We start from the raw sequence: 16,501 nt of genomic DNA, 5'->3' as shown, positions 1-16,501 counted from the left end.
GTCCAGCTGCTATCCAGTCCCTTTCCAGGAAAGCACACGGCAATTTTAATAAGCATAAAAGGTTAGTAATTTCTTTTTGACGGTTCCTAAATGAAACATTTTGCATTAGTGTTTGTCAGGAAACCTCAGAGGGACGTGACTTCAAATGTAAAGTCTGATCCCGTCCCCAGGAATGTCAACAGCAAATTCATCCTGACTTCAGGCAGGACAGCACCCAGCCCATTATTTCCCACACGTTAGCAGTTCATTTTGTCAGCCTAAAACCCCAAATTCTCCCCCTCCCACCAGGCAGCATCAGCTGCACGAGGGCCTGATCCTGCCCTGCGCTGAGTGCCTGGGGGTGGAGAGGAGCCCTGCGTGAACAGCACCCCTGGGGTGCAGCCCTGCTGCAAACACCAGGCAAAATTCAGCTCCTGCTCCTCCAGGTGCACCCCCCCTGCAGGAGCAGCCACCTGGGGCCTCCAGAGCCAGGTCTCTTCTTGGGATTGCTCCCGCTTCAGCCCCGAGTTATAATTAAATCTTCAGGCGAATTATTTGTGACGGAAAGCTGTTCCCAGCCACAAGCCCGTACAAACCATCTTGGTTGCTGCGCAAATTAAATTGGTGCTTCAATATTTTTATACGCGTTATTCAGTATCTCCTTTTGATCAAGAATATCCTCCAATTTGAACAAATTTACTTTTGGATATCACATCCCACGATTCTATCATTTTAAAGGTGTTAAAAATTCATAGATTGCCACATTATTCATCATGCAAGATTAATGCCAGCCTGACAGGTTTTGCAAAGATCCTTGTTTTTTCGTTTTCTTTTTTGATTCTTTTTTTTTTTTTTTTTTTTTCTACGTGCATACAGCAGATCTGCATGAGATGTACCTCAGTTGCTGAATATTGATTATTCACATCTCCTTTCTTATTTCTGATGCTAAAGAGAGAATATTAGGGTGTGATTGTCAGGGTTAGTGTCGCTCTGACCTACACGTGTACTATTAATAATTTATGAGTTGATTTGAAATAGATCTCAGTGAAATGAGCTGGCAATAAGCAGGGCTGTCTAAGATGACAAAGATTCAGAACAGGCCAACTCATGTACATCAGTGTCTCAGTTTCAATCCGAAAACAAAATGAAACAAAAACTCCCTGTGCCTTATGTAGCAGTTGTTGGGGATTTATTGCTCGAAAACACAAAACCAAAGCACTCTTCCATATTAGAAGTTATGTCTGGATGATGCAATAGACACGTTAGTCAAACTTCCTAAAGTACTGAGCTTATTCAGCTATATAAATGCGTGCAGGAGGGATGGACGGGCAATAAAAGGCATGGCAAGCTGCTGGCCAGCCCCACGTTGCCCGGCGAGCATCTGCTGACAGAGCCAGCTTGCAGCCTCCTGCCTCCAACCAAGGGTTGTCTCCCCGAACACGGAGGTAAGAGCAGCGAAGGCCAGGCTCTGCAGGGGCAGCTGCTGGGCTGGGGAGAGGATGCCTGGCAGCTCATGGGTCGGCCCCACAAACAGCACGGCGCCAGCTCTCCCGGGAGCAACGAGCCCCATCGTCCGCATTGGGATTTTCTGTCTCTGCCTTCTCCTCTTCTCAGCTGCAGGGCTCAACGTGCTCACAACTCACTGACAAGGTGTGTTTCTGGGTTCCTTGTCACAGCCACATCCCCTTAGCTGGGGTGGAAATATGGCAAGGAAGATGTTTGTTTTTTTTTTTCATACATGGTGTGCTACAAAAACAAACGTGGAAAGCAAGCATATAACTAACCTCCACATTAAGGAGACTGCTACCTAAACCACAAGCAGGGAACTGTTAGGCACAGTCAAACTAGTCACTACTTTGATGCAAACCTGAAATAAAGATGTTCAGCCACGGAAATTACATCCAGCAGCACAAGCTGCAGCGGCAGAGAGCAGCGCGTCAGCCCCACGCGGTGACACGTGGACAATGCGACGGGATGACACCGCTCCTCTTGGTGGGAGTGCTTTCTCCGCCTGTCTCCCGGGAGTTTTGTAGGAAACCTTCCCTCTGAAGGTGGCAGCGAGCCCTTTGGAGGCCTGATTAATATTCCCCGCCGGTGCTGCAGCCCTCAGGTGGCTGTTGTCTCACAGCCAGCGCTGCGCGGAGTAGCAGGAGGAGCAGGGGCTTGAGAAAAGAAAAAATCCTTTATCTTCCTGTGGAGTTTCTGCACGTGCACTGTGTCAATACCTGCCTCTGCAAGAGGGGAGCTTGAATTCCTCCAACCTACCCAGCACCACACGATCTAGAGGCAGAAACAGGCAAGTGGCTCCCAGGATGGTGCTGCCTCTCAGCACTGCTCCCTGAGGAACTGCTGCTCGAAAAACCCCATCAAAGCACTGCAAGGAGGGGACAAGCAGAAGCAGGTTACCCAGCCTCAGGTCACATCCCCAACATGACTCGCAGCCATGGAGGTGCCCAGGGATGTGGAGGACAGCAAGACCCTGGGCTCCTCCTTGCCATCCCAGCTGGGAAGGACACAGAAGTGGAGAGCTGTGGAGGATATTCTCTGGGAGCTACATTTCACTTCGGGAATCTATATCTTTAGAGCCTCCTTCTCAAATTATCACCCCATACCACAGCTGGGAACTGGGGCAATGCCTCCAAAGAAATTCCAGGTGCTGCAGAGGGTGATGGCCATGAGGGCAAGCACATCACCACCGACGCCATGCACTGACTGTCCAAGCCATTTTTCACTAAGTTTAGCAGCCAGGCCTACACTTTCTTGGGTTTTACCCAGGGAAATCCCAAGTACTCGGTTCACAGCCCAGCAAAATGCTTTGTAGGCTCATAAGCCCAGAAATCTCAGCTGCTAGCAGGATGCGGCACATCAGCGCACATCCAGCTCATCAATCCCGCATGTCAATGCATTTGCCATCCTCAGAAGGAAATGCGAGCCTCGCCTTTTCACAATGGCTCCAGCATCATCCAGGAACAAGGAGGGACAAACTAAACCAAGGCATTTCCTAACGTGTCTCTTCTGTGGGAAAGAGGAAAGATAACATTGTACTTGGGGCTTTTGGGAAGGACGAGAGCTTGCTTATTTACAGGCAGTGGCCCGGGCTGATAAATGCCTTGTAGGAAGCCGTTGTGATTAGCAAGAAGCGGGGCAGGAGGGAAGAGCCCCTAAAGCTCCAGGCACAGCACAATGCTCTGGCCTTGGCACAGTGCTCGCCTCCTGCTCAGAAGTCACCGTCACTTGGTACAAACAACACAGAACCAGGCGCACGCTCACAGGGCCTTCTGGCAAAGAATTCCCGTCACCATCCAGAGAAAATATAAAGCAAAATATGAAAGGAAAATATGAACCTTACAAGATTCGTCTTGGTTTTAATTAAATGGGTTGTAGCAATCTAGAAAAAACATATATTTAAAAATCTTTGGAGTCAGTTTCTGACACTTGCTTTTACAGTGGGATGGGAGGCCATGTCATGCTTCCCATCAGCAAAACACATCCTCCGGGTGTGAGGAGAGCTGCACCAGCAGAACAGGGAGCACAGCTTTTACACGGCAAGTTTAAAGCCTGGGTTTGCAGCGTTTGTTCACACAAACAGCCTTACCCCTGCCAGCAGAACTTATTATTTTAATAAGTTCTCATGGATGGATGAGTCAAGACTGAAAGAGCAAGCCAAAATCTGTCAATCTGTCCTGCAGTTTTCAGGCAGTGTCAGCCCTTCTTCCTTCAGTCCAGTTCCAATGATAACACCAACATTAACAGGACTGCGGCACTGCTGCATGGTTCCCTCTGAGAAAATCCTGTCAGTGCAGCCTATTTAACCGCCGTAAACAAGAGGCCCTAATTGCCTCTTTCTTCTCACCTCTGTTTTTTACTGTATTTTTTTAATTAGTGAGCCGCGTGAGTAACCCCCTTCTTTTTCCAAACTGGGCATAAATCTCTGTCCCGAATGCTGCAACCTGAGGGATAATTAGGCCCAAGCTTCCAGATGCAACAGATGTCTGGGGGAGTTTGGTTTCCCAGCGCCGCAGTTCAGAGTGAAGCAAATTCCTTTCAGGTGTTTCAAGTCAAACATCAAAAACCAGGGCCCTGCCACTACCTCCTCCAAACACTTCGTGCCTATGGTGAGGGTGAGACTTTTTGGGAGGAGCTCGGCACTTGGTCCCAGCCGTCAGGGGAGAGGAAGGGTCCTGGCTCCTCCCTTGTCTGCAGCAGATCCCCCGGACATCCCCGCACGTCACCTCGCCGTTCCTCAGTTTCCCCAGCTGTAAAATAGCAGATCCTGTTTATGGCACGCAAGGTTGAATTAGTCCCTCGTTGCAAAGGACTTTGAGACCTCAGGCAGGAAAACTTTATCATAAACACAGAAGAATTAGTGACTTCCTACATCCAGCCATTGATATGCAGGCTGTGATGCCAAGGGGTTGCTTTGACTTCCCAACAAAATTCAAGCCATCCAAAAGTCAAACTTGCTTCAGGAGTTCCTTTTCTTGTGTGATTGTGTTTGCAACATTTTGATGGATGGACAGACAGCCACACCCCACCTTCCCTCCCAGTGCCCTCGGCCTGTACAAACAGCAAAAGCTGTGAATCTTCTACAGAGGGGAAAACAGGAGAAGATTCCTACAAATAACACATATAAGGCATTTTTTGCCATATAACAGGAAGCCATTCTGTTGATATGTACAGTTTACTCTTCCACCAGAGAACTTTCTTGGGGCTAAGTACTGCTCTCCCAAGGTGGACATGCACAGAGCTGTTTTCCTGTTGGGGCACCCAAGGGGAGACATAGCAGGGGAGTGATGGTCTCCTTCACAGGATGAGTCAGAGCAACAATATCTCTACAGACAGCCTCCCTAGGCAAAAGGTAGCCTTTGAAAATAGCTCTCCCCACACCTTGGGTACTTCAGTCTCATAATTGAAAGCATGGAGCCTTCAAATGAACATAAGCAACAAATACAGACACGAGTGTGAACACTGGATTTGTGGGTAAAATCCTGTCCCATGCTAAGACCTCAAAATTCCCACCAGCTGAATTAAAGACCAGTTTTATGGTGAGAATTTTGGGTGAAGACCAAGTTGTATGTTATCACCCGACGGCCTTCATCTCAAGGAACTGGTTGAAGCAATAGCCATGGTTCACAAAACCTCTGAATCTGCTCTTGGATGCGAGACACCAGCAAGTACCAGGAGAAGACCTCAGGCACAGAGCAATGCTTCCTTCCCTGGGCACCTGTCCGGCTCTCAGCCTCACACTGCCTTCACAAGGGCAAACACACAAGGCCAGAATTTGGCAATCAAATGCAAGAAATAGTCCTGTATCCATGAAAACCCAGTGCAGGGAATGAGATGCTAAAGTATCTCAGGGTCCAGACCCAGATGAGAGGTGTTCTGAGGAAACCAGGGCCCCGAGGTCAAGTGTTTGACATCCTCACCTGACCCAGGCTTTTAAGAGACCTTACCTACCTATGGCTACTGGATACATTTCCCTTGCAGTAAACCTTTTTAAGTATGTATTGCTCACATAGAGCAATTGATGTAAGAGGTCTTTTCCAACCTAAACGGTTCTATGATTATTAACCATTACCATGCACTGAGGACTCAGGACTTAAAGTACACATAAGTACACCAAAAACGTGAATTTTTAGAATAGTAGGAAATAAATCTAGAACTTCACGTACTACTGATTGTCTTTCAAAAACAGAAATGTATTTTAATTGCAGTTGGAAATTACTGTTTGAAAATGTTCTTTAATTCAAAGCAGGTATTTTTCTGCTTTCAGGAAAAAAAAAAAAAAAACTAACCATAACACATTCACAAAGGCCACCTATTGGTTCAAACAAGAATGTCATTTTTAATCTGAATGGCATTCAGAAGACAACATTTTTTCAACTTCAGTGTAAGCAACACAATGTTTTTTTCCATTGACTTCAACTGAACCAGCCATTGATATTTCTTAACCATTTCTACTCTGATATTTGCATTTTGCATTTACGCATAAACTGAACCAGGCCTTCTGTATTGGGACAAGGTACAAACCATACGAAGCAAAGATGGTTTTGTTCAGAAGGTGTAGCTGTGGTGGATTATTTGGTTGATTGTTTTCTGTACTCTGTTCTCAATATCATGTTTTTGCTTTGTTTTCTAAATAAGCATCAAAGAATAAAATCAGTGTAAGGGTCAGACCAACCACCCATCGCAGCTGACGACTGTTCTCTTACCTACAAGCAAAAGAGGAGGGGAAGACACTACTAGTAATGAATATTAACTATTTATTTTGCAAGCACCAAAATCATGGGTGACACTGACAAGTTACACCGCTCTGGCATATTTAAAATATACCCATGGAAAGAATAAGCCAAAGCACAAACGCTTATAATCACAATACCCAGATGAGTTTTAAAATGCTTTGTTTGGTTCTTTTAAACAATGCTAAGCTCGGACATACGCCGGCGCGTTTAATTTAACATGGAAATTAGTTCTGCCTGATCAACGTTTTAACAGGAGGATTAGAGCAAAGTGTGTAGCTGCTGTAGAAGCCACGTGCTTTGCCACTCCTGGTCATAAACATGCAGAGACTGGGCTGACCAAGGCCTGGCCCAGCCATCGCCTGCTGGCTGTGTGCGATGCGCGGGTGGGCTCGCCCTCCTGTCAGGGGACAGTGTGGCATGAGCAGGTCCCAGCACCAAGCACTCGACCCCAAACTGTGGCTGAGTCCAATTGTCTCAGCATGATGGCAGGAGACAGCACCAAGGGGCCTGGGTGAGGCTGTCCAGGGGATTTGGGCCTCGCAGCCCCGCTTGCTGCTTTCTGTCCTCAGCCAGCACCCGGCACCACTGCCTCGAATGGCTGTGGTTCTCCTGCCAGACCCCCTTCCTTGTTCGTGCTCTTCCCCCAGCTGTTATCCAGAAATGACCCACAAGAGGATCTGAGTGATCATGAAGAGATCACTGAAACACACTGAGCAAAGAAACGATGAGAAAAGGGAAAACGCCCCCCGCCATCAAGTGGCATTGGCCTGGGAGTGGGTACCCCCTGCAGCAAGAGCATGGTGATGCCTCCTGGAAGCCTGGGGACCGCGTGCCCAGGACCAAGCCACCAGCAGAGGCCATGGCACAGAGCCCAGGCCTCACCCCAGGCCTCCCATGGGAGGACGGGAGCCCTGAGCAGAGCACAGCCCCCTGCCATCACCTCCAGCCAACACAGGACCGCCAGCACTCACCCTCCTCTCCCTCCCATGCTCCGCTCCATGCACAAGCACATTTCTCTTTTTCATATTTTTTTGTTCTTGTATTTATTTTCCTCCTCTTTCCCATTCCCCCTGTAACGCCAAGCAGGGCTGCTGATTACAAAAGAGGCAGCTTGACTCCAGCAATAGGTCTTCTTCACTAATCCTCACTGTCACGGAAACTCCAGCTGCTGCAGGAATAAGAGGCTCAATCCATATTTGCCAGCTCTAATATGAAATCTGTCAGGGCCCAAATTAATGAGTTCCAAATTCCTTACATCACGATAACAGGTTAAGACTGGTCAATTAATTACACAAATCCTCCCCGACTCGTTGTGCGTTTTCGGGCGGGATTGTGCCTTACATAATGTGGTGACACCAGGACCCCGGCCCCCCCAGTGCCATGGGGAGGCTCTGGGGGGCTGAGGGGGTGCCTGGTGCCATGTGGACCTCCCCAAAACCGCTCCTGTTGGGACAGGACCCGACATGATGCTGTGAATAGATACGTGCAGGGGTAATGAAATAGGGTACAGTGAAATACGTAGGAAGAATGACGTAATATTTCACAGAAATTTCACAGGATTATAGGGAGTGGAAGGGGCCTTGAAAGATCATCTAGGCCAAGCCCCCTGCCAGAGTGGGAACAGCTAGATTGGGTCATGGAAATAACAATGAAAGGATAGAAAATAACACAAAGTAAAATAGAATGTTATAATAAAATAAAATAAAATAAAATAAAATAAAATAAAATAAAATAAAATAAAATAAAATAAAATAAAATAAAATAAAATAAAATAAAATAAAATAAAAGTTAAATAATGTAAAATTAAATAAAATATAACAAAATAAAATGAAATTAAATGTATTACAAAATAAAATAAAATAAAATGAAATAAAATATAAAACAAAATAAAAACATAATAAAGAGAAAGGAAAAAGAAAAGAAAAGAAAAGAAAAGAAAAGAAAAGAAAAGAAAAGAAAAGAAAAGAAAAGAAAAGAAAAGAAAAGAAAAGAAAAGAAAAGAAAAGAAGAAAAGAAAAGAAAAGAAAAGAAAAGAAAAGAAAAGAAAAGAAAAGAAAAGAAAAGAAAAGAAAAGAAAAGAAAAGAAAAGAAAAAAGAAAAAAGAAAAAAGAAAAAAGAAAAAAGAAAAAAGAAAAAAGAAAAAAAAAGAAAAAAGAAAAATAAATGAAAAAGGGAAAAGGAAAATTAAAAAAAAAAAGCGAAAAAGAAAAAAAAAAGGGGAAAAACGGAGAAAAGGGAAAGGGGAAAAAAAAAAAAAAAAGATGAAAATAAAAAAGGGGAGGAAAAAAAAAAAGAAGAAGGGGAAAAAAATATCAAAATCCGATCAGATGGCGGCGGGGGCCCGCGGCACACCGCAGCCCGCGGCCCCGCGCAGCGCCGCGCTCAGGGAGCGCGCATTGCGCGCGCGGCCCCGCCCCGCCCTTGCCGCTCCCGCTGCCCCACAGCGCCCCCTGGCGGCGCGGGGCGGGGCGGCGCGGGGCGGGGCGGGGCCCGGCGTCTCCGCCCCCTCCCTCCGTGCCCGCGCAGAGGCGCCCCCCCCGCGGTTGCCAGGGGCAGCGGTTGCCACGGGTGACGGGAGCGGGGCCGCGCTCCCCGCCTGCCCCCCCTCCCCCCGGGGGGCGGCGGGCACGCGCGCGGGGGGGGCACGCGGGGACACGGGGCGGGGCGGGACCAGGTAAGGGCGGGACGCGGGCATGGAGGGGGGGGGGGCAGGGCCCGGGGCGCTGCCTGCCGGGGTCGTGCTCGTCCCCATTTTAGGTGCGTCCCCCGGTGTTTTTTTCCTTTTTTGTTTTCATTTTTACCCTTTTTTCTTTTTTTTTTTTCCTCCCCATTTTCCCCCTTCTCCCCTTTTCCTTTTTTTTTCCCTCCTAATTTTCCCCTTTCTCCGTTTTTTCCCCTTTTCCCATTTTTTTATCCCCCTTTTTTATTCCTTTTTTCCTCTTTTATCTCCTTTCTCTTTCCCTCCTTTTTTCCCTTTTCCTCTTTTATATTTTTCCCCTTTTCTCCCTTCCCCCTATTTTTTTCCTTTTTCCCATTTTTTTCTTTTCCCCCATTTCTCACTTCCCTCCCTTTTCACCTCTTTTCCCCCTTTTCCCTACTTTTTCCTCCCTTTTATTCCCTCTTCTCTTCCCTTTTCCCCATTCCCCTCTTCCCTTTTCCCTTTTTTACTCTTTCCCCCCAATTTTTTTTTTTTTTTTTTAACTTTTCCTCTTTTTTCCTTTCTCCTTTCTTTCTTCTCCCCCCCCCCCCCTTTTTTTTAATTTATTTTTCCTCTCTTTCCCTCTTTTTTCCTTTTCCCCCTTTTTCTTTATCCTGGGGGGGGGGAGATTTCATCCCAGGCAGAGAGGTTTTATCCCAGGGCAGCACAGAGCAGCAGAGGAGCTGAAGGAGCTGCGAGGTCCAGCCGATCTGAGCCATGCCCTGGCTCTGTCATCGTCTCTTCCCCCGAGCACTGGGGCCTTCTGCAGAGAGAACCAGCCCGGGACTGGAAATCCTGATTTACATTTGGGGCAGCACTGTGAAACCCACCGGGGAGAAACCCTCTGCAGTGACACCTCCACTAATCCTCATCCTTCAGCTACAAAGAAACACCCACAGCTTTATTCCATTCACCCCGAACATGCTGGCTTTATCTATAGAGATACAGATATAGGTATCTATATCCTATATTTTGACACATCACAACTGCTGGGTACCTCTATCGTTTAAATACCATACCGAAAATAACTGCAACATATCACACGTCAAAAATAAAAGAACCTCGGGCACAAAGCATTGCCGTGTTACATAGTAGGATTTAAGAGTATAAACTTCCTTAATGCTTACAAAACTCCACCCTCTTTCAATTAGGATTTTCTTTCCCTAGGACGGTTTCACATCTTCCTAGAGAGCGTATTTCATGTCCCCAAATAAGTAACAGGTTGCTCAATACTAGCTCATAATATCCTGAAGTTACACGTTACACAATTTGATAGCATACGTGACTGGAGTTATTTTTATTTCACCAAGAAAAGACAAAAAAAATAATTAAAAACAAGCAACCAAAGACAACTTACTACGTATGTACACATCACAAAAATAGTTGAAGTGTAATTACACAGGGTAAGTCATGAAGAGAATGGGATATTCATTTAAAAAAAAAAAAAAAAAAAAGGAAACCTTAATGACAGGTTTAGACACAGGATAAAAATAGTAACATGATTTAATGAAATAAAACTTTCAAGAAATCATCACATAAAATGAGAATATAACATGTACGCATGAGATAAAGCACAGCGTTTGAGTGCAATCACTTGAGTACAGAATTACTGCCATTCAGTGAACTTGGCAACAGCAATGAGACGAAACCAGCAAACCAGAGCTCAGCCTGTCTGAAAAAACTAGCAGGAAACAGCATCATTCAAAACTAAGGAATAAGAATCAAAATAGCACTGGTGTTTTCCTAAAATCAAAGCGCATGATGGTGTTGAAAAGTCACCACATCACTCAAGTCACAGAAGACACTGAATGTTTTATATTTAAATTGTAAATTTATAATGCATATAAATGTTCCCAATTAAGATGTCCTAAAGCATTTATGTGCCCTTACATGCAGTTGATGCAAAAATAAATACTAGAACATAGAATGCTTTTCCTTCCCCTTTAAAAGGAAAAATTCCAGCACTACTAGCTACACAAACAACATCCAAAAGATAAATATTTAAACAAATTTATGTCAAAGGCAGGAAGAAAGTTCTGCTACAGTACTCTGGTTTTTGAGCAGTGACAAAGGAAATAACAGAATAACAACAGAGCTATTAGAAAACAAATATTTATTTCAGAAACATCTCCATTTGGAAAACACATGCCAGCACACAAACACAGACCAACTCCTAGAATGGCACAAAAATAGCCCCAAAGGCTGGCCAGTCCTTGCGTTTCTGCAATGTGTGTCAGATACTGCAGACGTGGTAGCAGGGCAGCATTGTAAAGTGCATCGTTTAGCTCCATCTTTTAAAACAAAATAATCATTAAAAATTTTTAAAAATAAAATAAAAAACACTACCCAAGTCCTGTGTTAAATAAAAGCATTAATATATTTCTCAGATACAATTCCAGGTTTTGGTTTTTACATTTTCCCCATCTTTTAAATAAATTTTCTAAACGATTTTTTCTAGCAATTTACCACCTTAAAAAAAAATAATTGAGCAATCAAACCATCTCCGTGTGGCAGTAATAGCAATTTTTAAGCTACTTTTAGTGATAACTTGTTGCTTTAATTAAATGTTATCCCTTTTGCATTAAAATAGCTTTGCTGCTAACTCGCACACAAGCTGAGATGGTGAATAGATACATTTGTGCAATTCAATAAGACTAAGCAAAAAGAAACAGGGGTATTTATCTTACGAAAGTGCTACCATCAACAGAAAACAGTGGCTTAAAGCAGTTACCTAAGAGATGTTATCCTCAGGCTACTAAAACATGTTTCTAAAATTACACAAATTCCCAGCTGGATGCTTTAAAAAACCATGCCCACACATGCCTAGGCTACCCTTTATTAGGTGGCCATTTATTAATCTATTGTTGTTGTAATTCACGGGCTTAAAACGTTCCTTCTTTGAAAGTATCCACAGATTTCTAAAAAAACGTATGTATTTCTTAAAAAATATACGGATTTCCATTTTTAGGCTGGGTGCTGAAGTATACGGGAGCTGCGCTGGGGCGGCCGGATCCCCTAGCTCTTTTTAATAGCAGTTAAATGTCAAATATAAATACAACACCACAGTGAAACATACTCCTTTGACAGAGCCCGGGACAAGACACTGCACAGCTGCTGTTAACAATAAAGAACAAAACTGACGTTTAATCAAAATAAGCGTTGGTGGTTGCAACGTTGTGCTCGAGCCTGCCTTTTGTTTGTGGGGGGGAAAAAAAAAATCAGCATCACAACGTGCTAACTACAGCGACAATGCAAGCAGCAGCTCCAGTTATTCCCAAGGACTGGAGGCCCACGTTTGTGCAGCACGTTACAGCTGCACGAGGATCATCATCATCATCTCGGGGTGGCAGAGAGCCTCCATCTGAGCCGCCGAACTACAACATCCCTCCTGACATCTTCGTGGAGGTGCCCGGAGTTAGAGCACATCGGGCGGAACCCTGGCCCTCGTGTAGCCAGTGGAAAATTCAGCCGCTGGTCTTAATGGACTTCATCCAAGATTTTTCACTGGGAATGAGTACCCGTGATTTCCCTGGGAACTGAGAATCTTCAGCAACCCCAGAAATGATGTCATTTTTATTAACATTTCCAACTTCTAAGCAACCGTACTCAAGAATTTTGGCCTTCAGTTCTCATACGCGATAAAACTAGGCTTTCCATAAACATTACAGAAAGACCCGAGGAAGATATATTTATATCTCAAATTGTCAGCAGCATATAGTTTGTACAAATGTTGTTTTGCTGATGTTGCTGAGCTACTTGAAAAAGTTAATACCTTGTGGGGTATGTAATTTCATCACCAATGTCAAATGACTTCTAAAGATGAAACTTCTCTGTTGCAAATTACAAAAAGATGCTTTGAATATATTTGATATGACCAACTTTCAAGCTGAGGAATTAAGTTATCTTTATTTTTCCAGATCTAAGACATGCACTCACTGTGAGAAATATTTTCACAGCCATGTCAGTCAATGGAACATGACTGACCCAATATTGAGATTTTAACAGTTACAGAAAACTAAATGTAATAGGTAAACACGTAGACCTGAATCGACGCACATAATAAATCAAAGGAATAACATCAAGGTCTGTTTGGGAAATTCTCTAAGGACATATGGTTGTATTGGCAACGAGTCCTTTAGGTACGTGTTACTAATAAGTTGCATTTACATGGCATACGTAACTTGGAAATACATCAGAAACTACTCTGTGCTGTCCTTGGGATAGGAATACAGAAATGATTTTTCATGATTCTTCAGAAGCTGGGTTTGCTTTACATCCACAAGAAATGCTGTCATCACTAGGTCCAAGCCCGGAGGATGAACTGCAGAAAAGGGGAGAGGGAAAAAAAAAAAAAAAAGAAAAAAAAGGAGGAAATTGGTTTTCACAACACACTCAAAGCCTGAGTAACAGAGGAGAACTTTAATTATCTCCAGTCACAAAGAGAGACAGGAAATTTGGACTTTTAATTAGCCATTTGGAGTGCAGTTGGATATTTTTTTTAGCAAGATAATTTAAACGCGAATAATTCAAGTCTGACTAAATGAAATTCACATAATCAGAATGCAGATAATTGAATTTCTACTGCATTCATTAATTCAGTGTGGAGGTGTGTGTGAAGACTTCTATGATGAGCTGTCACAGCTCAATAAAATCTCAGTCAATTAATTTTTTCATTATCTTAGTATTACATCAACAAAAAAGTGAAGCATGCGCGTGTGTATGTATATATAATCTCAGAAAGTAAGGAAATACAGAAATCACCTCTCCGAATCAGAATCTGCATCGTTTTTCCCTTTTTTTTCCTCTTCATCTTCTATAGGAAAACGTCTGTTCAAAGAGGCAAACTTATGAATCGCATCAGCGACAGAATATTTGGTCTGTCCACATACACAAGCTTCCATATCTTCTGGGCTTAGCTGAGTCTGTAGGAAGAGGTGAAGCCTACTGTCTGAAAGCAATAATGCATTCTGTAGAATCCTGGAAAAAAAAAAAAAAAAGAAAAAGAAAAGCGAAATGTTTTTATAGAGATACACACACGCATTCTGAAGCATTTTACCAGTACAAATTCTAACTGATGTTGTACTGTTAAGTTTTTATATGAATCCTAAATCAGTTGCAGAAGGTAATGAACATATTAAAATGATTAGGTGTGTGTTACTTGCTTACTACGTTATTTGGAGTTTTAGGTGAGTAAAAACACGAGGCTAATAGTTAAGCACATCTGCTATAAGAATAACTTCAAGGACATTTCTCCCATTTAACCATCTGTTATTACCACATGGATCAATTAATGATTTTTAGGCAGTTGGAGGTATATACTCTTATGAAAATTTGCTCTCTGATTGATAACTGTCTATATACATTTTAAAATGGCTAAGCTTTTCTTTTTTCTTTGGTGGGGGAAAGAAGCGTGCACAGAGAGAGGACTTCAGACACACTCAGTGCCAGGATTTTGAAATACCTGTAAACAACAGAGCTGACACTCGCCAAAATTTGTTTACACTTTTACAGATACACACGTTTAAGCTAGAGTGAAAATGCTGATACTGAACGATATTTTAAATGCACCTATAAACTGTTTTCAGGGAACCTTGAATACTATTTCATTCTAGCTATGCTTTTCAAAGTCCATTTTCATATTTGGTTTATATATATTCCAAGCCAAGTCTTCAAATACATTTAGCACAGAGCATTTAAATACAGTACGAGTGAAGAAAGTACAACACATTCCAGTAACACAGAAAGTTGTAGAGGTACTTTTACAAGGAGTGAAAACTGCAGATCATTATCACTATTTTGAAAAAAAAAAAAAAAAAAAAAAAAAAATGCCACCTTCCTGCAGCATTTATCTACCGAAGGAATTATTCAATACATATATCCCAGAATATATAACAAGAGACTTTTTGCTTGCGTGTACATGTAATTTTTTTTATTTGTATGACTAAAAGTCATCAGAGCCTATAACCATGTCAAATAATTCTCCATGAAAATTACTTAAATATCTTTAAGCAAACCATAACTATTAGAGTCATTATTTACCTATTTCTACCCACTTAGGTTACAAGTAGTTACCCAAAAAAAGTCATCACACCATGCAAGAGGAAACAAGAAATGACATTAATGCAAGAAGTAGTAAAAGCAGTAAGAAATTGTGCATTTGATAGGTACTCCAACTAAAATGAAATGTATAACTGATTAGTTCCTTCTATCAAAAAAGATTAATGATGTGCTTGGACTGTAACATTTTAAAATACAAATACATTCTGAAATCCGGGCTCTAAAGTAGCCAACATTACAACAACATTTAATTAATATACTAAAAAATGTCTGACTTTATCTAAGCCTATAAAATTCTGTCAAATCAAAATAAATAATAAGAGATATCTAACTGAAAACGTAGGATATTTCTGTACTCACATTTGCCTAGGAAAACACACACGCACTCCCAGCCAAATAATTCAAACTTTGTTATCTTCCAATGAGTCTAATGATTTACCAGGTGCGTGTAAAATTCAGTCTCAGAAGGACCAGATTTTGCTAAAACTCGAACACATTTTCATACCACCTTAGTCTTTTTAATCCTATATAAAGTCTCGCAATTTTACTTTAAAATAAATATAGCAAATAGAGTATACCCCCGTGAAATCAATGCATGCAGTGTTTAAATACACTGAAAAACTTCTTCGCAGTCAAAGAAGCAACCAAACGCTGAGTAAAAATGATCCAAAGCACAGAATTTACAAGTCTACACACCTTGACAGCAACAGCCCCATGAATAGTTTGGAAAGTCATCATTCACTGGCCACTAAGAGAGGATCTCAGCCTTGACTCTTGATAAACATAAATTCCCAAAGACGACAAACATTGCGACAAAAAGTAAAAGAAAAAATAACCATCCCACACAATAAATCCATGCTTATAGTTTATGCTCTTGGAGGAGTAAATTTTCTCCTCCCTCTCTTCCTCCTCTTAAAAAAAAAAAAGAAAAAAAAGAATAAAAAAATAACATCTTGGAGCTTACTCTGGAGTAACTATGAGTTACTAGTTTTCCCAGGCTTGGGAGCACAGTGAGGGGATGCACATTGCTGCAATTCTAACATTTGCGTGTCTAATACAAAGTAACACAGCAAAAGCCAAGATATTAAATTCTGCCCATGGCATTCAGTTTCACAGATTTTCCTCTTCCTCTACCTTCAAAAGTTTCCTGCCAACCAGCGAAAAGACGAGTAACTAACTGCTCATGAGATTACACCACACTTACAGCTTTGTTGCTGCTTGAAATGTATTTTATTTTCTTTATAAAATAATGGGTAATCTTTAAAATTGATTTTAGATGGTTTGAGGCATTACACCAGAGAAGTAATGAGCACTAATGTCAATGATATTGGACACAAATTCATTTTAGCTTTATTTCATGTCCAGTACAATTCTGCTAAGCCTTGAACTGCTAAAGCCGTGTTATTAACTCAGCAGTAACCTAACACAGGGAACAGCAAACAAAAGTGATAAGAGTACAGACTGATCAGGACCTCAAGGCTACCGTCCTTTTTCTGCAGCTATAATTCAATTTCCAATTTTACTT

General features: G+C 42.4%; 1 protein-coding gene across 5 annotated transcripts in view; it reads right to left on the bottom strand.

Moving 5' to 3' along the window:
• Window positions 1-11,015: 11,015 nt before the first annotated feature.
• SNX10 (sorting nexin 10) overlaps window positions 11,016-16,501 on the bottom strand; it is a 37,866-nt gene continuing 32,380 nt past the window's right edge. For all 5 annotated transcript variants that reach the window (XM_084510890.1, XM_084510891.1, XM_084510892.1 and 2 more), the window contains 2 exons: window positions 13,681-13,896; window positions 11,016-13,240 (listed from right to left, as the gene is read on the bottom strand). In XM_084510890.1, coding sequence (XP_084367016.1) covers window positions 13,162-13,240; window positions 13,681-13,896 — 295 coding nt within the window. In that variant the 3' untranslated portion in view covers window positions 11,016-13,161. The remainder of the gene's footprint in view (window positions 13,241-13,680; window positions 13,897-16,501) is intronic.

Source organism: Aythya ferina, assembly GCF_964211825.1.
Source record: "Aythya ferina genome assembly, chromosome: 2".
Lineage (NCBI taxonomy): Eukaryota > Metazoa > Chordata > Aves > Anseriformes > Anatidae > Aythya > Aythya ferina.
Note: the sequence above shows the minus strand (reverse complement) of the source record. Positions and strands in the feature narration are given on the sequence as shown.